This window comes from Neoarius graeffei, chromosome 6 (genome assembly GCF_027579695.1).
Source record: "Neoarius graeffei isolate fNeoGra1 chromosome 6, fNeoGra1.pri, whole genome shotgun sequence".
NCBI classification, from domain to species: domain Eukaryota; kingdom Metazoa; phylum Chordata; class Actinopteri; order Siluriformes; family Ariidae; genus Neoarius; species Neoarius graeffei.
In genome coordinates this window covers 8,977,117-9,000,447 of record NC_083574.1, presented here as the reverse complement: position 1 = coordinate 9,000,447, position 23,331 = coordinate 8,977,117, and the positions used below count along the sequence as shown (strand labels likewise).

At 42.1% G+C, this 23,331-nt stretch overlaps 1 protein-coding gene across 1 annotated transcript in view; it reads right to left on the bottom strand.

Annotated features, from left to right (window-relative positions):
* fkbp4 (FKBP prolyl isomerase 4) overlaps window positions 1-23,331 on the bottom strand; it is a 116,918-nt gene that overhangs the window by 9,144 nt on the left and 84,443 nt on the right. The window contains exons 7-9 of the mRNA XM_060923272.1: window positions 8,821-8,904; window positions 8,527-8,712; window positions 3,148-3,387 (exon numbers count right to left, since the gene is read on the bottom strand). Coding sequence (XP_060779255.1) covers window positions 3,148-3,387; window positions 8,527-8,712; window positions 8,821-8,904 — 510 coding nt within the window. The remainder of the gene's footprint in view (window positions 1-3,147; window positions 3,388-8,526; window positions 8,713-8,820; window positions 8,905-23,331) is intronic.

Below are 23,331 nucleotides of genomic sequence, written 5' to 3'. Positions count from 1 at the left end.
CCAAACCGTGCCGAGTGAGGCTGGGGGCGTGAGCAGACACTCCCCTGTGCACTGATTGGTGAGGAGGAGTGTCCTCACATGCCCACACACGCCCCGCGAGCACGCTGGGATCTGTAAACACCGCAAACCCGGAAGGAGAAGAATTACGAATTACGAGAATTATGAAGCCTTATGCGCCTCGCCTCATCTATACGCTCTTGCCAGTATCTGTTGGCGTTGTCGGTGACAACAAGCCACAGCACCAAGACCAGCAACACTAACGACTCCATGTCCTCCATGTTTATTGTTTACTATTCGGGTCGTGAGACTACCGCTTAAAAGATCACTGATGTCACTGTTTGCGCTGCTTAACGACATCACCTGACGTCCACCCACTTTCGCTAACTCCACCCAATGTGTCCACCCACTTCCAGCCAGCACGGTTCAGCGCGGTTGTAGTCGAAATGCAACTCCAACAGCCCCGCTCAGCACGGCACGGCTCAGCCGCGTTTGTAGTGGAAAAGCGGCATTACACAACAGATCAGGCACTGAGTGGCTGTCAAGCACACGTGTCTAGCAACCGGTGGATTCAGAGCCTGCGCGGTATAATTGTGAGCATCAAAAACGATTAAACTTTTTCCCCATCCAAAGTGTACCACATTTTAACGATATGACTGAGTAAAATCTCCATAAATTTAAGATTGAAAATTTAAGACCATGGGGTTTGAAATTTAAGACAATTTAAGACTTTTTAATGGCCTTACTTTAGGAAAATTAAATTTAAGACTTTTTAAGGACCCGCAGCCACCCTGTCAAGGTAAGATTTTCAGATTTTCTATCCTGACGATAGAAATTTTTGACGATAGAAACATTGAGAATATATTTGTGCATTCATATTTAAATTTTTCTGGAGGAAAACTATCGTAAGTTGAGAGAAATCAGAGCCACTTGCGACCCTTTCAGCCGACAGGCCATTTCAATGTGTTATTTCCCCGCGAAAGTGACACAGTCGTGTCTATCGTCACTGTTCTGACAATTATTGTTGATATTTCAATTTTGAAAATAAATTCTCTTTTATTTCAATATTTTATTTTATTATTTGGTTCTCGTGATGAGGTATTTAATATTATTACTAAATTTGTCAGATTAATAATGTAAGAAACCGTTTTGTTGCTATTGTCATCTAGAGTGTCTGTCAGAATATGATGGTAGACGTTAGTTTGTCTGTCAGATTTTGATGATAGAAACCGATGTGTTTCTATTGTCGTTTAGCATGTCTGTCATGTCAGGCTTTTATTAATTAGTTACCAGGACTACTGTCCTAAAATTTACTGTGAATGTCCAAGACCCCAAATGCTACTAGAAAAACTTAATAGAATGATCAAAATAATCAATTCAGCAATTTAAAGAGATGGGACTTAACTGGCCTCTGTTATGGTAGAATCTGCCTTATGATACCAAACATAAAACCTACAATAAATTCAGTGGCAAGGAGCGCACCAGTAAGCTTGAACAACTTAAGAGGCTACACTGCACAGTAAGCTTCTATTTTAAAAGTTTCTTTCTCTCTTTCTCCCCCCCCCCCCCCCGTTCTGTCTCTCTCTCTCTCTCTCTCTCTCCCGGTCAGGTTTTCCCTGTGGTGCTTTGGTAGCTGGAATTGCCCCTGAATAAGGCCTACGCTGATAAGAAGCAAGGCACACTAAGACTGTTTGTTCTAAATAAGTTTGTACTTGAAATGGACTGCACACAGGACTGTTATATCCCAAATTTGTCTGTTGAGGGTAGAGAACCCCAGGGATTTTGTGTGCATTGCAATTTTTCTCAAGATTTTCACAAGTTTTGCCAGGTTTAGCCTCAGTTTTGAATTAAAAATGTGTTTATTGCAATAAATGTAAACTGTAGAGATGCAACCTGGTCATTAAAATGATTACAAATGGGATTTTTTTCCCAGTTTTTTTTTTCTTTTTCTCCCCCCGCCCCTTTGGCGGCCGTCAGTTCAATGTTGGGTCCCTAAATTGGCCCTCACCTATCAAAACTTTGAGAACCCCTGCACTAGAGTGAGAGGATAAATAGCAGCTAAATTGTAGATGCTGCCACCTCCGTGTATAAGGGTGTTTTCACACTTGGTCGCTTTCAGCCATCTAACCGAACTCAGATCGATGACTCAGCATTTTTTGCGCACATGTGAACACTCCAACCGTACCCAGACCCCTTTAAAGCGAACCGAACTGAGACCACCTCAGGAGGTGGTCTCAGTACGGTTCGCTAAAAATCAACGGTACGGTTCGCCTAATCTGCGCATTGTGAACAAAAAGCGCACCGGGTTCACTTCGCCTTCTTCGTTTGCCGTAGTTGGTCACGTGACTGTAGCAGGGAAACTCAACTTCCTTTTGGAACTTACCACAGCCGCTTTACAGTTCTCTGAACTTACTGACTGATGAGTCGGCCACAATAATATAACTATATTTTTATTTATATATAGACATTTTGATTCAAGAGAAAATTACCCAGAATTCCGTGCACTGGGGGTCTGAGGGCTCTAGAGGACCTGGTGTGAACAGAAAGAGGACTGAGGCCCCATCAAAGCTTAACTGGACCAGAAAGAGAACCCAGTCTTCTTTGTAATAAATTCACAGTGTGAACACAAAAAGAACTGAGTTCTTTTTCTGTTGGTCCACTTTTTGGTCCACTTAAAGAGGACTGAGTCTGGTTCGTTTAAAGGGGACCAGGTGTGAAAACACCAAGAGGATCCACTGAATCCAGCCAAAATTTGACAAACCAAACTTGTAGCTTATCAATTGCATATCAGTCATGTGAATCCCCTCCAATGCTAAAGCAGCGATTTTGACCTGTTCCTGAGCCTCTGTGTGTCAGATGTAACATCACTGCATGGTGCCTTTAAAAGAAAAAAAAAAAAATTACACTTTATATCTACTTCAAAAAAAATCCAAACCTTCAGAAAGCCTCATTTCACCATCGCCAAAAATAACCATGCCTTTCTTGTTCAAGCTATGGCATTACTGTTAAACACAGTTTCATTCATTCTATTGACTCGCTTTATTTTTATATTTGTTTTTTTTGGTTCATAAATTTGCAGTCCGTATGATCATACAACTGTTGGAGATGCAGTGTGGTTAAGATCTAGTCAGAACAACCCGATACACTTACCTTAGCGTCCTTCTCCGCAAACTTCTGGAACATGTTGGCATAGAGGCGTTTGTCCTTTTCGTGCTGCTCCTTGAGGTTTTTCTGGCACCGCAGCACTTGGCTCTTCGCCGCCTTGTTGGTCGGATACAGCTGCATCACCAGCTGGAACTCTCCTCTCGCCTGATCGAATTCCTTCATCAGGAACAGCGCTTCCCCTCGCCTGAACAAAGCTTTTTCGTTGTTGGTGTCCAGTTCCAGTGCCTATGACAGGGCACCACAAATCAGTTGATGAGAAAAACCCAAATACATTTTTCAGAGCCTTAAAAAAAAACAAAACGATCATGAATACAGCAAGTAGAGAAGGGGAGGGATTCCAACTTTTCTAATTGTAGTCGTTAACTGGTAGATAACAAATCGATTAATTTCTCAAAAAAAATTATTCGGATTCATTGCATCATGTTCTGATAGCGGAATAATGTTCCTGTGACCCCAATCATGTTATTGATTTATTAAGTCTTTCACCGCTTATTTTCAAATTCATAATTCAGCAGTGCTTCATTTCCAAAAGCAGCATGTCTCCGAGTGTTTTATTCCGCTTATACTACAGCAAATTGTCAATATTTCTAATGTGTCATACTTTTATCCATTTACAGTTTTGTCACGTAAACGAAAACCCTACAGCTTGGCATGTTACTGAGAAAATGGAAAAAAAGGTAAAAAAATAAAAAAATAAAAAAAAAATAAAAATACACTACAGAGGATTTTTTTTTATTTCGAACATGTATAAAAAAAAATGTAACTATTTGTAGATACAAAAAGAAAACGAGAAATAAAAAAAAAATAAAAAGAGCTAAGACATTACAAAACACCGCACATTGTTCGAAAAAGGAGTGGGAAGAAGTACAATTTTTTTTAATTTCCCACCCCTTTTTAACTACCCTGAAATCCAAACTACATTAATACACCTATAAAAATATATACCATATATACACACTTCATGAATATCTATATAAATATATAATTACAAAAATAAATATCTACTACATACCTTTTTATTTTTATACATGTTCGAAATAAAAAAAAAAAAATTCTCTGTAGTGTACATGTCAGGAAAAAAAAAAAAAAAAAAGTTACAAAGCTTTGACACTGGAGACTCCATCTGTAAAAGCCAAATAAACATCTCCTTACAGAAGAAAAAAAAAAATTCAACGATTCTAATTATTATTGCGTTCGTTAATGAAACACGGCTTTATTTGCAATCAAGAGTGCTCTGAGAGCACAATATCTCTGCCATAACTGTGGTAAAATTTCAATCTGCATATAACCGTCATGTTATATGCAGATACTGGACAATGTGCAATACCTCTTCCCCATATCTTATTCTTTTTTATATTTGTATATACAAATACCTAACTTAATTTATCGAGAAGTTTTTCTCTATTTCTATTCTCCGTTTATCCTGTAATGATGCTACTGGAATTTTAATTTCCCTGAGGGAACCCGCCCAAACAGATCAATAAAGTTCTATCTAATCTAATCTACCCACCAACATCCCAGAGTTGAAGCTGTTCTGTACGGAGGAACGGGCTAAAATTCCTCCAAGCCGGTGTGCAGGACTGATCAACAGTTACCGCAAACGTTTAGTTGCAGTTATTGCTGCACAAGGGGGTCACACCAGATACTGAAAGCAAAGGTTCACATACTTTTGCCACTCACAGGTATGTAATATTGGATCATTTCCCTCAATAAATAAATCTTCTCATTATCTCTAGCCGCTTTATCCTTCTACAGGGTCGCAGGCAAGCTGGAGCCTATCCCAGCTGACTACGGGTGAAAGGCGGGGTACACCCTGGACAAGTCACCAGGTCATCACAGAGCTGACACATAGACACAGACAACCATTCACACCTACGGTCAATTTAGAGTCACCAGTTAACCTAACCTGCATGTCTTTGGACTGTGGGGGAAACCGGAGCACCCGGAGGAAACCCACGCGGACACGGGGAGAACATGCAAACTCCGCACAGAAAGGCCCTCGCCGGCCACGGGGCTCGAACCCAGGACCTTCTTGCTGTGAGGCGACAGCGCTAACCACTACACCACCGTGCCGCCCTCAATAAATAAATGATCAAGTATAATATTTTTGTCTCATTTGTTTAACTGGGCTCTCTTTATCTACTTTTAGGACTTGTGTGAAAATCTGATGATGTTTTAGGTCATATTTATGCAGAACTATAGAAAATCCTAAAGGGTTCACAAACTTTCAAGCACCACTGTAATCTAATCTAATCTAACAAAGCCTTTTGCCAAGTTGTGTGAAATTCCTCCACAAGTTGTGAGAGGAGTTGATTTCAGAAGAATGTACACCCTCCTCATGAAATTGTCAAAGTACAAATTATTTAACCAAGGGTCAAAACTCTGGGAAAATTCTCACAAATGAAATTAAATCGCAATATGCGCATCACCGTGATATAACAAGGTCTTTTGCCGAGCTTCGAGAAATTCGTCCAAAAATTGTGAGAGGAGTTGATGTGAGAAGGCGAGCGCACCTTCATGAAATTGTCAAAGTACAAGGTTGTTCATCAAGGGCTGCAACTCTGATAAAATGCAGCCGAACTGAACAAAATTACAATATGCGTAGTACCGACATACAACAAAGCCTTTTGCCGAGTTTGGTGAAATTCTTCCACAAATTGTGAGAGGAGTTGATTTTAGAAGGAAAAAACACTCGTGAAATTGTCAAATTACCGTATTTTCCGCACTATAAGGCGCATCGGATTATAAGGCGCACCTTAAATGAATGGCCCATTTTAAAACTATTTTCATATATAGAGCGCACCGCATTATAAGGCGCATAGAATAGAACCTACAGTAGTGGCTGGGGTTGCGTTATGCATCCACTAGATGGAGCTGCGCTAAAGGGAATGTCAACAAAACAGATAAGTTAGCAGTCAAACTTTATTAATATAATACAGACCAGCGTTCTGACAACTCCGTTCACTCCCAAAATGAATAAACAGTTTTCCCTGAGGTAATGTCAGTGACGTAGTATATTCGCGAAACAGATTATCTCTTAACAGCAGCATGGTATAACAAGTAGTGCAACTTTTTTTTAATCACGTAGTGGAGGGGAACTTTTCCTCGATTCAGTAAACATGTAAAGAAACCGATACCGTTACGGTAAATCAAACGTTAGTGCAATCGCAATATAGCAACTCTCGAAATAGTGCAAAGCAATAACAATACAACAATAAATCAATAACAACGTTGTTGAAACATTAACGTTCATATTCACAATATGACCAACCTTGTTCAGTTGTGAACACACAAAAGAAACACGTAAAGCTCACTATCATTTCACTTTATCAGTTCATTCCTCACCCACGAATCCCTCGAATTCTTCTTCTTCAGTGTCCGAATTCTATTCCCATGTTCTACTGCGTGACTGATAGCCTTGAGTTTGAACTCTGCGTCGTAAGCACGTCTCTTCAAAGGAGCCATTTTGGGGTCTTCAAACACACAAAGTCAGTCTGTATAAAAAAAAAAAAAAAAAAAAAAAAAAAAAATCTCCTTCTCACCCCCGGCGGGCGGGTGGTATCCATGTCATCCTCAAGCTCGGGTCCTCTACCAGAGGCCTGGGAGTTTGAGGGTTCTGCGCAGTATCTTCGATGTTCCTAGTACTGCGCTCTTCTGGACTGAGGCTTCAGATGTTCCTGGGATTTGCTGGAGCCACTCTCCCAGTTTGGGGGTTACTGCCCCAAGTGCCCCCACTACCACGGGAACCACGCAACCCTTGACCTTCCACATCCGTTCCAGCTGCTCTTTCAACCCTTGATACTTCTCAAGTTTCTCATGTTCCTTCTTCCTGATGTTGGCGTCAGCTGGGATCGCCACATCTATCACCACCACCCTCTTCTGCTCTTTGTCCACCACCACTATGTCCGGTTGGTTAGCCAGGATCTGTTTGTCAGTCTGGAAGCTGTCAGATATATATATAATCCTCAAATAAAATCTCTGACACACACAAATGGTGTGGGACCGTTACCGCGTTCTTACCGTTGTTACTACGGTGACGCCCCCTGACTACGGTAGCCGTGATTAACCAATATTGATCCATATATAAGGCGCATCGGATTATAAGGCGCACTGTCGGCTTTTGAGAAAATTGAGGGCTTTTAGGTGCGCCTTATAGTGCGGAAAAAACGGTATAAATTTTGTTAATCAAGGGCTGTAACTCTGGTATAAAATTACAATATGTGTATTACCGACATAACACAAAGAATCCTGCCAAGTTTTGTGAAATTCCTCCAAAAACTGTGAGAGGAGTTGATTTCGGGACGGACGGGCAGACGTTGCCACGACATAATCCCCCCCCCTTCAGCCAGCGGGGGACAAAAATGAATTCCCAAATCATTACAACTCTGTGAAATGTTACTGGGCTTTATTCTGGAATACGTGCACCCTTTTGCAAGTGATATTTTATGGACCAGGAAAATAAGTGAATAAATTAAAGGGCATATTCTGGACCAATTTCATTTTGTTTAGTTTTTTTTTTTTTTTAATATATGAATGTCCCTTTACACGCTCATCCAGAAGGGTAATTTTGCACAAGGCCATCTGTCTACAGTGGAAAAAAAACAACAAAACGTGTCTGGAAAAATCCCAAGGGAGTCTGGAGCCAGATTCGTGACGTCACCTGCGGAAGCGCCAGCAGGCTGCGCGAGCTTTGCACGGTTTCAGTGCACAGCCTGTGTAGACCAAGCGCTCCCGTTTCTCTCTCATTGTCTGGTCTTTTGGGAAACGATGAGTACTAATCCCATCATGATTCGTGTTGCTACACCCTCCTACGATACATCTGTTAACCATTTTAATAATTACGCGATAACGTTGAAGAAATTTGCAGAAAACCACCAGGTCGTTTTCTCAAACAAATCAGCGCTGACGTAGGATTCAGAAGGAGGCGTCCCGCACGCGATGTCACGAAAATCAATGTTTCCCGGGAAATCCAAATGCCAAGTTTTTTCAGAGGCGGACCAATTCGCCTCAAATGGCTCGATTTCAGCTGAATTTTTCTGGTATTGCGCAAAATGTGACAGATATTTGACCGAAGTTTAATATAAAATAGGAGAATTACATTGAGCTTGCTCCTGAATTTACCCGTGATATGCACTTTAAGTGACTTCTTACATGACCTAAAGACAACGTGATGCCCAACACCCATCATTAAACATTATTTCAGACAAATACCCAAAATATCCCTCCAAAATGGCAGGTTTTAACAAACTTAAGATAAAATCATGATGTGAAATGAACGCACAGTGTTGCTATTACAACTAGCAATGACGATGCATGGAGCGCAATAAGGACGTGTCAAATTAGGAGTGATTAAATGTTCTGGACCTTGTTACAGTTCTCAAGGGCGGGGTTGGCCTCCTGTAGTTTCAGGTAGCACACAGCCAGGTTGAGATGAGCTGCCAACCTCAGGGCTTTGGCTTTCTCTTCCTCCTCACCCTGCAGGCTGGACTCGTGCTCCAGCCAGGACACGATGCGCTTATACTGCATCACTGCCTGCTTATACTTGCCTTCCTACACCACACACACACACACACACACACACACAGGAACGGTTAGCAGGCAGAGTAATTTAACAAATCAACTGGACAAGTAGCTTAAATGTCGTTGTGTGATTCATACTTTGAAGTACTGAGTGCCTTTCTCTTTGACGATCACGCTTTGTTCACATTTTTCACTGGTGTTCATCTCCCAGGATTCTTTAGCCTAGATGGCGAGTCAGATGAAGGAGAAAAGCAGAAACACCACACACACACACAAATAAATTGGAAAGCCTTAGAAACAAGGCCACATTTATTTAGCACACATCTATTTAAATTACATAAATCACATATACAGTACAAGTCAAAAGTTTGGAAACACCTTCAAATTCGATGCTTTTATTTTTTTCCCTACATTGTAAATTAACACTCAAGTCATCCAGACTATGCAGCAACATGTAAGGGATCATTTAGTAAACTTTAAAATGTTAAATCAAACCAAAATATATGTTTTAGATTCTTCAAAGTAGGCACCTTTTGCTTTGATTACAGCTTTGCACACTCTTGACATTCTGGCAGATTCTACCGTAACTGGATCCATTAACCACTTGCCCACAAAATAAGAAATTTTTCTTGTCCTTTTTTCAGTGAGGTAATATTTTCAAGATTGAAAATATGGTATTTGGTCTTCTAAGGCTACGTTCACACTGCAGGCTGAAGTGACTCAAATCCGATCTTTTCGCCCATATGTGACCTGTATCCGATCTTTTATTGACAATATGAACGACACAGATCCCATTTTTTCAAATCCGACCCGGGCCGTTTGGATATGTGGTCCTAATTCCGATTCCTATCCGCTCTTTTCATATGCGACTTCAGTCTGAACCGCCAGGTCGCATTCATCCGACTTACACGTCATCAACAAGCCACAAACGTCACTATTCTGCGCTGAAGTAGGCGGCGGGTCTCTCAAAAAAAGTTACAACAACATTGCGCATAATCACGGGCGCAGATAGAGGGTGGGACTCGTCCCACCCAGATTTAAATTCACCTCGCTCGGTCCCCCCCACTTATAGGGAGGAAAAAATGTCTATGCTGTCTTTCTTTGCATAAGGCAAACCTCACGGAAAAATCAAAAGACTAATTACCATTCGGTTTATTGAGGTGCACAGCAGTGTATACATAGTTGCAACAACTCACATAAAACAAAACAAAGACTGATATTCGGTTGGTTGAGCTGCGCAGACTGCACAGGTTGCGAGCTCGAGCTTGGTTGCTATGGTTACTAACAAGTTTGACAGGCATATCGGGGTTGGTTTGCTGGCAGCTTTGTCCCCCCCAGTTTTTTGTCCCCCCCAGTTCAAAAAACGTATCTGCGCCCCTGCGCATGACATCAATGCGAGGGACGCTTCGGGCTGTGAAGGTTCTGAATCTTCTCAATGGAAGGACGCAGAGGTTAGGGAGCTGATTTCCATTTGGGGGGATGCAGCTATTCAAGCTAGATTGGATGGGTCATACCGCAACCGGGCGGTTTTACTTCCGTAAACACTGGCCATGCTCACTGCGTGTGACGTCGTCGTATCCTGCAATGCGCATGCGGAACACTTTTAGGTCGCTTTTCGTTCATACTGAGGATCACATACAAGTCGCATATATTTGTTAATGTGAACGACCTCACAAAAAAATCGGATTTCACAAAAAAAATCGGAATTGAGCATTAAGCCTTGCAGTGTGAACGTAGCGTAAAACAGCACGTCATTTAAAAATACACGGAGTATACCAATAAAAGATTTTTAAAGAATAAAGTTCTATTTCTTTGACATATCTGACAGACATAACTCCCATTTTAAAAATCCCTTTCATTATCGCTGTTGCTATCATCAGTGAATTTCTGTCAGATGACCTGACGATAGACTCGGCCATTATGGATCTTTGGTAGTTATCGTGTGGAAGCAGGCTTTATCATTTTTGGGTGTCAACAGATAGAGTTGAAATAGATTAACAGCGAAAAAACTATTTCGTTCACGAGAGAAGCGCACAGTTATTTTTAAAAAACGCTATCGTCAGTCTGTCAGTCAAATGCACCTGACGATAGCAAAATTCGAGCCCTCGCCACGCACATGTTGACTGACGCAAAGAGGAAATTCTACTGCGCATGATTTTTGTGACGGCAGACATTTACTTCCGGGCAAGACTTGGAGTTCTGACAGCTCGATTTCATCAAATAAATCGAGGTAAGATTTTCAGTCAGCTATCCTGACGATAGAAATTTTTGACGATAGAAACATTGAGAATATATTTGTGCATTCATATTTAAATTTTTCTGGAGGAAAACTATCGTAAGTTGAGATAAATCAGAGCCACTTGCGACCCTTTCAGCCGACAGGCCATTTCAATGCGTTATTTCCCCGCGAAACTGACACAGTCGTGTCTATCGTCACTGTTCTGACAATTATTGTTGATATTTCAACTTTGAAAATAAATTTTATCTTTTTTATTTCAATATTTTATTTTATTATTTGGTTCTAGTGATGAGGTATTTAATAATATTACTAAATTTGTCAGATTAATAATGTAAGAAACCGTTTTGTTGCTCTTGTCATCTAGAGTGTCTGTCAGAATATGATGGTAGACGTTAGTTTGTCTGTCAGATTTTGATGATAGAAACCGATGTGTTTCTATTGTCGTTTAGCATGTCTGTCATGTCAGGCTTTTATTAATTAGTTACCAGGACTACTGTCCTAAAATTTACTGTAATTGTCCAAGACCCCAAATGCTACTAGAAAAACTTAATAGAATGATCAAAATAATCAATTCAGCAATTTAAGGAGATGGGACTTAACTGGCCTCTTATGGTAGAATCTGCCTCTCTCAATCAGCTTCATGAGGTCATCACTCGAAATGGTTTTCCAACAGTTTTGAAGGAGTTCCCAGAGGTGTTGAGCACCCGTTGGCTGCTTTGCCTTCACTCTGCGGTCCAACTCATACCAAACCATCTCAACTGGGTTTAGATCGGGTGATTGTGGACGCCACGTCATCTGACGAAGCACTCCATCACCCTCTTTCTTGGTCGAATAGCCCTGACATAGCCTAGAGGTGTGTTTTGGGTCATTGTCCTGTTGAAAGACAAATGATGGGCCCACTAAGCGCAAACCAGATGGGATGGGATGGCATGTCGCGCTGGTTAAGTGTGCCTTCGATTTTGAATAAATCGCCAACAGTGGCACCAGCAAAGCACCCCCATACCATCACACTTCCTCCTCTGTACTTCACTGTGGGAACCGCACATGTAGGAACCATCCGCTCACCTTTTCTGCGTCTTACAAATACCCCTTTTCCACCAAGTCAGTTCCAGGGCTGGTTCGGGGCTGGTGCTGGTTCACAACACGTTCAACTTGCGAGCCAGCTGAGAACCAGTTTGCTTTTCCATAGCTCGCGGCGCTAAGGGAAGTCATGTCATTACGTCGCTGTATACGTCAGTTACGTATAGGGCTGGGTTCAAAAGATCGATCCACGATCCGATATCGATTCACGTTCAAAAAACACGAGATCGATTCAAAAATGTGTGGATCGATCTCTTCCAGGTGGCTATAGGCACTATTTTCTCGACCGCGCAAGGACCGCTATAAAAAGCGGGTGCCGGCAAACGTAACCGAAACTTAAGAACGCGAGATGGCTGAAGCTGCACAGCTAAAATCACCGCCTGGCCTGAAAGCTGATGTATGGCATTACTTTGGATTCAAACGTTATGAGGACAGAGATGAAGTCGACAGAACAAAAGCAGTGTGCAAACTGTGCCACATAGAGGTAAAATATAGTGGCAATACAACCAATCTCCGCAACCACTTATCCGGGCACCACGCCGACACAGTTTCAGCTAAACCTGCGGCGAATCAAACTGCACTGGAGAAGGCATTTGGTGTTAAATTACATGCACAAACACATATGGGGCTGTTCCTGTCAATTGGGACAGTTTTTACTTTAAAGTGACAATCCAGCAATATCTAAGTAAATCGATATCGAATCGGATCATGACCTTATGAATCGGAATTAATAATAATAATAATAATAATAATAATAATAATTTCAACTTGTATAGCGCCTTTCAAGAAACCCAAGGACGCTTTACAATTATAGACAAAGAAAAAAATATATAATAAAAAATAATAAATAAATAATAATAATAAAAAAAAAAAGTCCACCAAGTAGGGGTCAGGATGTAATTCCAGTGGTGTAGCAGCCACAGTCCCACCAAAAGGCGCACGAAAACAAGTCCCACATCTCCAGCACAGCCGCCGTGACGCCGTCAGCCACATCGCTCAAACACCACGCCGTGGATCCACAAAGCGAGCAGAGAAGCTCCGCCACGCAGAGTGCTGGTGTGTCCCAAACCGCCTGCACAGCCGCTGCGACACCACCGAGCAACATCGCTCGGAACATCACGCCGAGCGTTAAAGCGCAGAGCGCTGGACAACCACGAATGTTAAATGAGCAGCGAGCTCACTGCAGTCCACAGCTGGGAGCGCAGGCACAGCGAACCAAGGCCTAGAGGGAACCAACGCCCAAAACTGGGTCCGGAGCTACACCACCACCGGCGGACAAAACACTCAAACAAACATCAAACTACACAAACAGAAAAAAATAAATAAAATGAAAATTGAAAAAGAAAAAAAAAAAATCGATTGAATCGATCCAGGATCGATTCCCAGCCCTAGTTACGTCGCTGTAAACGTCAGTTACGTCGCTACGTTTGCATAAACCTTGGCGCGAATATCGAAGCAAAAACACGGAAGAAGCAGCAGCAACAACAGCAGCAATAATAATAATAATAATGGATGACTTCGCGTTTGTACAGCTGCTGCTTCTCGTCGCTTAAAAATGGCGATCTTTCACGGTCTTGTTGTTGGTCTTAACAACTCCAACCCCCTGCTGACGTAAGCGGTTCTTTCCTCTGGCCCAGCAGAGAGTTGGTGCTACCCTGGAACCGGTTTTTCTGGCCCCAGAGCCAGTTCTTTGTCAGTGGAAACAGAAAACCCGGTTCCAAACTAAGCACTGGCCCCGAACCAGCCCTGGAACTGCTTTGGTGGAAAAGGGGCAAAAGACATGGCGATTGGAACCAAAAATCTCAAATTTGGACTCCTCAGACTAAACGACAGATTTCCACTGGTCTAATGTCCATTCCTTGGTCCAAGCTATTCTCTTCTTCTTGTTGTTCTTCCTTAGAAGTGGCTTCTTTGCAGCAATTCGACCATAAAGTCCAGATTCACGCAGTCTTCTCTGAACACTTGATGTTGAGATGTGTGTGCCACTTGAACTCTGAAGCATTTAGGTTGGCTCTTATCTGGGGTGCTGTTAACTTGCGGTTTCTGAGGCTGGGAACTCTGATGAACTTATTCTGTGCAGCAGAGGTAACCCTAGGTCTTCCTTTCCTGGCTCGGTCCTGATGAGAGCCAGTTTCATCATAACGTTTGATGGTCTTTGTGACCGCACCTGGGGATACTTTCAAAGTTGTTGAAATTTTTCAGACTGACTGACCTTCATTTCTTAAAGTAATGACGGACTGTCGTTTTTCTTTACTTAGTTGAGTAGTTCTTGGCATACCGTAAAATACCAAATAATAGCCCGGGCGATTATTTGTCTCAATCACGTAAGAGACCCGGCGCGTATTAGAGACTAGGCGGCTATTTGGAACAGGCGATTAATTCCTTCTTCACAAACACCTTCCCCAAAATCTACCTCAAAACGGGGAAAAAATCATTCTCAGATAGGCCTACTTTTAACCAGTATAACTTACAGTTTGTTTAGAGTTAGATTACAGATAGCACGGTGCCAACTTCGGGGAATTTTGAAGACGCGCAGAATGCATCTTCGCATGGCACAGTCGGGGTGGATAAAGGATAAATCACACACCTTTTCCTGTTAATGACTAGTTAAGCGCATGCTTTACAAAATAATCAAGAAACCACACCATTGTCTGTGCGCAGCACTGTGATTTAATTACTCTGCAAAGTTATGGTCACTTGCTATCACCCTCGCCCATGCAGCCTCCACCCTTTGCGCTTCGCGATGTCTGTCAGTCTGAAATTGCATGGAGGGCGCGACGCTGAAGCAACATAATTAGGGTGCGAAGTGTCAAACCAAAGGGTTTTTTCTTATGCTGAAAAATAAGTGACCTGCAGTGGCTACATACTGTCATCTTGCATCACGTTTCTCTCCAAGACGTCTCCCTATTTGGCGGATATGAGCCTATTCCCCGAGTGAGTTGGTACGGTGACTCGACCCCGTAGAAAACTTAAAGTTCGGATGAAAGTTAGTTGAATAGGTTACTGACTTGTAGGCCTACATGTTGCCTGCCTGACGCGTGCTTCTGCCCAACTTGCACGACAGATTACTTGTTGAAAAGGCCCCTTGGATTAGATTGGCCGCGAGCAGACTGAAATGCATGTTAGAACGCTCTCACCTTTTTTGTAAAGCGTCTTCCAGATCCGAATGGGTAAGGGCAAGTGAAATGGTATAAGGTCTTTAATAAAACTCAGTGTGTGCTTTGACGCATGCATTCGGCAATTTAGGTCGTTTAACAGAAGCAGCAGTCCAACCTTGGAAACCCGCAGTCCTCAATGTCACCACACACGCTGGCTTTCGTTGGGTATACCCAAAGGGGTATTCCTCATTCGATGACGTAAGTGATAGCCCACACACCCATGTCAAACGTAATTGGCTAAGACATCTGTCAAAAGTTACGGAGTTGCATTCCTCAAGAAATATTACGGTAGACCAAGATTATAACATTGAAATGGCATGTTTATCATCACGTAACAAAATGTTGTAAACAGTATTATAGAAATAATTTCATTCATTCATTCATATTGTTTCGGTAGAAAACTATGCAATGCAAAATCGTTTAAACACCAGAAAACCAGAAAAGTGCTGGGCCTCAAGATTCTAGATAGAACGTTCGGACGCTTTTTTTTTTTTTTTTTTAGACCCCGGCGAGTATTCGGAACCGGCCTTTATTTGTCACAACACACGCGTACACCCGGCCGTTAAAGGGAACTCGGCGGTTAATTGGAACTCGGCTATTATTTGGTATTTTACGGTAATATGGATTAGAGCAGTACTCAAATAGGGCCATTTACTGTATGGAGCACTTGCATGTGACGTCACAGCCGATCCAGATTGTGACGGACGCCATCTTGTCGGTCAAACGCCATATTCCGCCTTCTACTTCTGCTTTTACTTCTACCTTGCCTTCTGGAAAACCCTACTATATACAATTCTACTACAACGGCTGTGGCTACAAGCTCTCCCTACCTGTGCACGTTTATGTTTTTTGTGTGTATTTTTGTGTGTTGTTCGTCTGTACCGGACTTCAATATCCACTACAACCGTATGGACTTACTGGACATTGGTTTCCAGCAGAAAATGACGGCTTGTAGCGATTTCCATCGCATGCACAACATTCCGGACGAGAAAAAAAAATAAAAATAAAATAAATATTCCGGACGAGATAGCGAGACCAGCGGGGTCTCCGTGGATTGCTATCGGAAGCAAAGCGAAGGAGGCGGTGCCGGGAGCGGAAGCAAAAGCAAGGCTGCAGGCAGAGCCGGCCTGTTGACTAAGCTCAGAAAACAGCCACTCAAATCTCCACTGCCAAGCCTCTACCTCTCCAACGCCAGATCCATGTAAACAAGACGGACGATTTGGAATTACAGCTGGAATTACCTTATTCTATTCTATAATCGGCTGGTCAGTGCTATACTCAATACTTAAGTGACTTACCCATCCAATGAGGATTCTTGTTTACAAGATGCCACATCTGAGTCGCTGACAAATCCTGAATTTCTGTAAAGATAACTGTCCAAAGCACGCAGTGCTTCACCATTGAACAGCGAGGGAAAGTTAATGAGGTAATTATACACGTCCGGGTATTCCGCTGACAGTTCAAAATCCGGTCGTGAAAACTCCGTCCGGAAAGCCATAAGGGTCACAAATCTGTAGATCGTTTATTTTAGACATATATCTAGTTATCTGTTCATTAGAAAAATGAGCCGTGTAGTCCGTCGGTTGAAATTGATCCATTCTGTACACGAGTGCAGCAGTATTCAGCGGTGTTTTTGACCGACAAGATGGCGGTTGTGTACTTTCCGGTCACATGACTGCAAGATCTCTATACCAACTCTACCTCTTCACAACACAACTGATGGACTCAAACACATTAAGAGGTCAAGAAATTCACTCTCGACAAGGCACAGCTGTAAACTGAAAGCCATTCCAGGTGACTACCTCATAAAGCTGCAAGATGTGCAAAGCTGTCATCTAAGCAAAAGGTGCCTACTTTGAAGAATCTAAAATATAAAACATTCTGGTTTGAAAAACCACTGAATTACAGGGCGTTTCCAAACTTTTGACTGGTACTGTACTTATTTATTCTGTCCACATTCACTGGATATGAGCAATCGTGTGCTCTGATCGGCTACTCTAGTGCTAGGATATCAGCTCATATACTGTGAGTAGAGAAAACACAAAAATGGCAGAGCGTGTTGCTGAAGGATGAAATAAAAACTACTTGAAAACAACCTCCTCCTCCTCCAAAAAAAAAAAAAGTATTTGATGGTAAGAACATTTTAAAAAAAAAAATATTTTTCAAGAATTATCAAATTTTTCACAAATTGCTCGTCATTTCATCAGTTTGTTTTACATTCTTCATCTTTAAGCATCAAAAAAATTATTTTTTTTAAAAGACTGGTTCAAAAGCTCAAAGAAGTTTGAAGAAAATTACAGAACTGAAATGTCCAGGGAAGAAGTAAATACATGTCTAAGGTGGTGTTTACATTAGACTGTATCCGTATCGTTTTCGTTGCAGATGCACTGTCCGTGCACGTTAAAACGCCGGAAAACGACTCCACAGGCGGAACAGTTTGAATCCGCCAGGGCCCACGTATTCAACCCAGTACGTATCTGATCCGGTGCTGTGTAAACATTGAGGAACGAGGATACGCAGTGCTGAGCTCTAGCTGACGTCGTCATTGGACAACGTCACTGTGACATCCACCTTCCTGATTCGCTGGCGTTGGTCATGTGAATGAGCAATACAGGAAGTGTGTTGAGGAAGTCATTAAGTGAATGAGCAATACAGGAAGTGTGTTGGTTACCGTAGCACTAAATAGTCTTGTTGTAATCGCAAAAAACGGCTGTTCTGCGAGGTGAAGAGTGTCCCGAACACTGTTAGATCCTTCTAGCATAAACACGAAGGCCATACACGGTGTACAAAAGGCGTCATTGTAGTACCAGTACCGCCGATAACAGACTGGCATACTTCATTTTTTACAACGACATCCTTCCACTTGCAAGTGGTGAGTGACTTGCGCATGCCCGATGTGCACTGGGATCATGTGACGTGCCGTCTAGTCAGTCATGTGATTAGCGTATCCGTGTATTGGCGTTGCTGTGTGCACGGGGAACGGTTTTGTTGCAGGCACAGAAATTGTGTGTGTGTACGCGAATCGTTTTAAAAAACGTTAATCTGATGATCCGCTGATTCGAAATAATGTAAACAGGGCCTAAAGCGATTCTATACCTCGGCAAGACGGCACTTTCTACAACCCCACCCACCCCCAGAGAGCACGATATCCGCTGCTGGCAACCACGCCGTAACTCTAGCAAAATGCAACTGAATTGAATGAAACTGCAATGTGCGCATTACTGACAAAGCACGACATAATTCCTCTTCGGGCCTTTTGGCCAGCGGGGGATAAAAATGCTAAGTCAATTCGTGCAGCCATAGATAGGTTTTTAAGAAATCCGAATAAGCAGAAATGATTTTGTCAGACAAAGTTATTTATCGAATTCGCCAGACAAACAAAAAGCGCCAGCTCTCAAAAGCCTGCAAATGTGGATGTACAGTTAGGCCCAAAAATATTTGGACAGTGACAAGTTTTGTTATTTTAGCTGTTTACGAAAACACATTCAGGATACAATTATATAATCAATATGGGCTTAAAGTGCAGACTCTCAGCTGTAATTTGAGAGTATTCACATCCAATTTGGAACAAAGGTTTAGGAATTACAGCTCTTTAATACGTAGCTGCCTCTTTTTCAAGGGACCAAAAGTAATTGGACAATTGACTCAGAAGGCTGCAAAAAAAAAAATAAATAAAAATAAGGCTGCATGGTCTCTTCTACGGAAGCCGCGAGAGGCCCTTCATATAATCCTTTTTTTTTATTCACCTTGTTATCCCGAGATAACGACATAATTAATTCAGGATCTCGAGAAAACACCACAACTAATTCGAGATCTCGAGAAAACAAAACCGATATTCTGAGATAACGACATAATTAATTCAGGATCTCGAGAAAACACAACAAATTCGAGATCTCGAGAAAACAAAACCGTTATTCCGAGATAACCACATGATTAATTCAGGATCTCGAGAAAACAATTAATTGGAGATCTCGAGAAAACAAAACCATTATTCCGAGATAACGACATAATTCAGGATCTTCCAGAAAACAACACAACTAATTCGAGATTCCGAGAAAACAAAACCGCTATTCCGAGATAACATAATTAATTCAGGATCGAGAAAACAACACAACTAATTCGAGATCTCGAGAAAACAAATCCGTTATTCCGAGATAACGACAAAATTAATTCAGGATCTCGAGAAAACACCACAACTAATTCGAGATCTCGAGAAAACAAAACTGTTATTCCGAGATAACGACATAATTCAGGATCTCGAGAAAACACCACAACTAATTCGAGATCTCGAGAAAACAAAACCGTTATTCCGAGATAACCACATAATTAATTCAGGATCTCGAGAAAACAACTAATTAGAGATCTCGAGAAAACAAAACCATTATTCCGAGATAACGACATAATTCAGGATCTTCCAGAAAACAAGACAACTAATTCGAGATCTCGAGAAAACAAAACCGCTATTCCGAGATAACGACATAATTCAGGATCTCGAGAAAACAAAACCATTATTCCGAGATAACGACATAATTAATTCAGGATCTTCCAGAAAACACCACAACTAATTCGAGATTTCGAGAAAACAAAACCACTATTCCGAGATAACAATTAATTCAGGATCTCCAGAAAACACCGCAACTAATTCAAGATCTCGAGAAAACAAATCCGTTATTCCGAGATAACGACAAAATTAATTCAGGATCTCGAGAAAACACCACAACTAATTCGAGATCTCGAGAAAACAAAACCGTTATTCCGAGATAACCACATAATTAATTCAGGATCTCGAGAAAACACAACACAACTAATTCGAGATCTCAAGAAAAAAAAAATCGTTATTCCGAGATAACGACATAATTCAGGATCTTCCAGAAAACAAGACAACTAATTTGAGATCTCGAGAAAACAAAACCGCTATTCCGAGATAACGACATAATTAATTCAGGATCTCGAGAAAACAACTAATTCGAGATCTTGAGAAAACAAAACCATTATTCCGAGATAACGACAATTAATTCAGGATCTTCCAGAAAACACCACAACTAATTGGAGATCTCGAGAAAACAAAACCGTTATTCTGAGATAACGACACAATTAATTCAGGATCTTCGAGAAAACACCACAACTAATTCGAGATCTCGAGAAAACAAAACCATTATTTCGAGATCTCGAGAAAACAAAACCATTATTTCAAGATCTCGAGAAAACAAAACTGTTATTCTGTGATCTTGAGAAAACAAAATTATTTCATGATCTCGAGTAAACAGCTGAGAAATGGTTCATTCAGGTGCGCCAAGAGACTTGTGATATGCTGACTGTGGGGCTATTTCTCATTCTGTATAGACGCAACTTTGGTCATTAGAATGTCTGGAATAATCGATCACCTAATAAGGCAATATTTTGATCAGGGGTTGACACAGGGAGAGATTGCATTAAGTCTTTTAATAAGGGATAATTTCAAAATTAGTCCGCGGCACCTCCGCAGAAGACTGGCCCCCCTCTCTCTCAAGGCATCGTAAAAAGCCATTTCTGCTCTGTTACATGTCCGACAATTTCTAAGTCTTCGTTGTCTGGCCCACAGGGGGCGCAGCTCTGCTACAAATCTCAGCTGTTTTCTCGAGATCATGAATTAATTATTTTGCTCTTTCGAGATCACGGAATAATTGTTTTGTTTTCTCGAGATCTCGAATTAGTTGTGTTGTTTTCTCGACATCCTGAATTAATTATGTCGTTATCTCGGGATAACAAGGTGAAAAAAAAAAAAAAAAAGATTATATGAAGGGCCTCTCTCGGCTTCCGTACTCTTCCCTCGTTAACCTGTCATCAATTAAGCAGTTAAAAGGCCTGGAGTTGATTCCAGGTGTGGCGTTTGCATTTGGAAGCTGTTGCTGTGAACACACAACATGCGGTCAAAGGAGCTCTTAATGGAGGTGAAACCGACCATCCTGAGGCTGAAAAAAAAAAATCCAGAGAGATAGCAGAAATGTTAGGAGTGGCCAAATCAACAGTTTGGTACATTCTGAGGGAAAAGAGTGCACTGGTGAGCTTGGGAACTCAAGAAGGCCTGGACGTCCACGGAAGACAAGAGATCGCAGAATCCTTTCCATGGTGAAGAAAAACCCCTTCACAACATCCACTCAAGTGAAGAACACTCTCCAGGAAGGAGGTGCATCAGTATCTAAGTCTACCATAAAGAGAAGACTTCATGAGAGTAAATACAAAGGATTCACCACAAGGTGCAAACCATGAATCAGCCTCAAAAATAGAAAGGCCAGAATTGACTTTGCCAAAAAACACCTGAAGAAGCCAGCCCAGTTCTGGAACAGCATTCCTTGGACAGACGAGACCAAGATCAGCCTGTACCAGAATGATGGGAAGAAGAAAGTTTGGAGAAGAACTGGAAGAGCTCATGATCCAAAGCACACCACATCTTCTGTAAAACATGGCGGAGGCAGTGTGATGGCATGGGCATGCATGGCTTCCAATGGCACTGGGTCACTTGCGTTTTTTGACGATGTGACAAAAGACAGAAGCAGCCGCATGAATTCTGAAGTGTATAGGGAGATACTTTCTGCTCAGATTCAGCCAAATGCAGCAAAGTTGATTGGACGGCGCTTCACAGTACAGATGGACAATGATCCAAAACATACTGCAAAAGCAACCCAGGAGTTTTTTCAAGCAATGAAGTGGAATATTCTGCAATGCCTGAGTCAATCACCAGATCTCAACCCAATCGAGCATGCAGTTCACTTGCTCAAGACAAAACTTAAGGCAGAAAGACCCACAAACAAGCAACAACTCAAGACAGCTGCAGGAAAGGCCTGGCAAAGCATCACAAAGGAGGAAACCCAGCGTTTGATGTCGTCCATGGGTTCCAGACTTCAGGCAGTCATTGCCTGCAAAGGATTCTCAAAAAAAAAAAAAAACTGAAAAGTAATATTTTACTTAGGGTTATGTTTATTTGTCCAATTACTTTTGAGCCCCTGAAATGAGGAGCGTTTGGACAAAAATAGCTAGTTCCTACATGTTTAATCATATATTTTTGTTCAACCCCTTGAATTAAACCTTAAAGTCTGCACTTCAATTCTGTTGTCTCATCTCATCTCATTACCTCTAGCTGCTTTATCCTGTTCTACAGGGTCGCAGGCAAGCTGGAGCCTATCCCAGCTGACTACGGGCGAAAGGCGGGGTACACCCTGGACAAGTCGCCAGGTCATCACAGGGCTGACACATAGACACAGACAACCATTCACACTCACATTCACACCTACGGTCAATTTAGAGTCACCAGTTAACCTAACCTGCATGTCTTTGGACTGTGGGGGAAACCGGAGCACCCGGAGGAAACCCACGCGGACACGGGGAGAACATGCAAACTCCGCACAGAAAGGCCCTCGCTGGCCACGGGGCTCGAACCCGGACCTTCTTGCTGTGAGGCGACAGCGCTAACCACTACACCACCGTGCCGCCCCTCAATTTTATTGTAGTTGTTTCGTTTCAAATCCAATGTGGTGGCATGCAGAGAAGATTGTCACACTGTCCAAATATTTCTGGGCCTAACTGTAATAAAAATTATTCCACTCAATGTCGTCATACATGGCTTATCAGCTCACATATGACTCGGTTTCGTGGAAAAATTCTTAAGCATACTTGCCTCTAGCTAATTAGAGGTAAAGAACGATAAAACTACAATTTCATCAGATCTCCTGATGACCGACGGCAACAAAAGCAACCGACCTGACATTCCCAGGAATAAAAACAACCCGACAACGGTTCTGCGCATCTCTAAACGTTGTTGTACTTTGTGCATCCTGTTCGTTTTAAAAAGCCACACTGAGCACAGAATTCTACAGCAAGTTGCATCGCACCAGTGCAGAAGCTGCACGCTGAGTGACTCACACCACACTGATATACTGTGTGTGCGTGTGTGTGTGAGAGTGAGTGAGTGAGAGATATATGTGCAAATGCAGTTGTAAGGATGAGAAGTTAAGGCCAATTTATGCCGACAACCCAGTCCTCGCAGACGGTGTCGCAGACAGTGTCTGCGTAGCCCCCCCACCTTCGCAGACGCTCTGCGTGCACCTCCCAACAATTGTGACCACCGCAGAAGCCTCGCAGACAAGAGGGCTCTGATTGGTCCACTCTACCCGCTGTACACGCACTTCCGCTTCC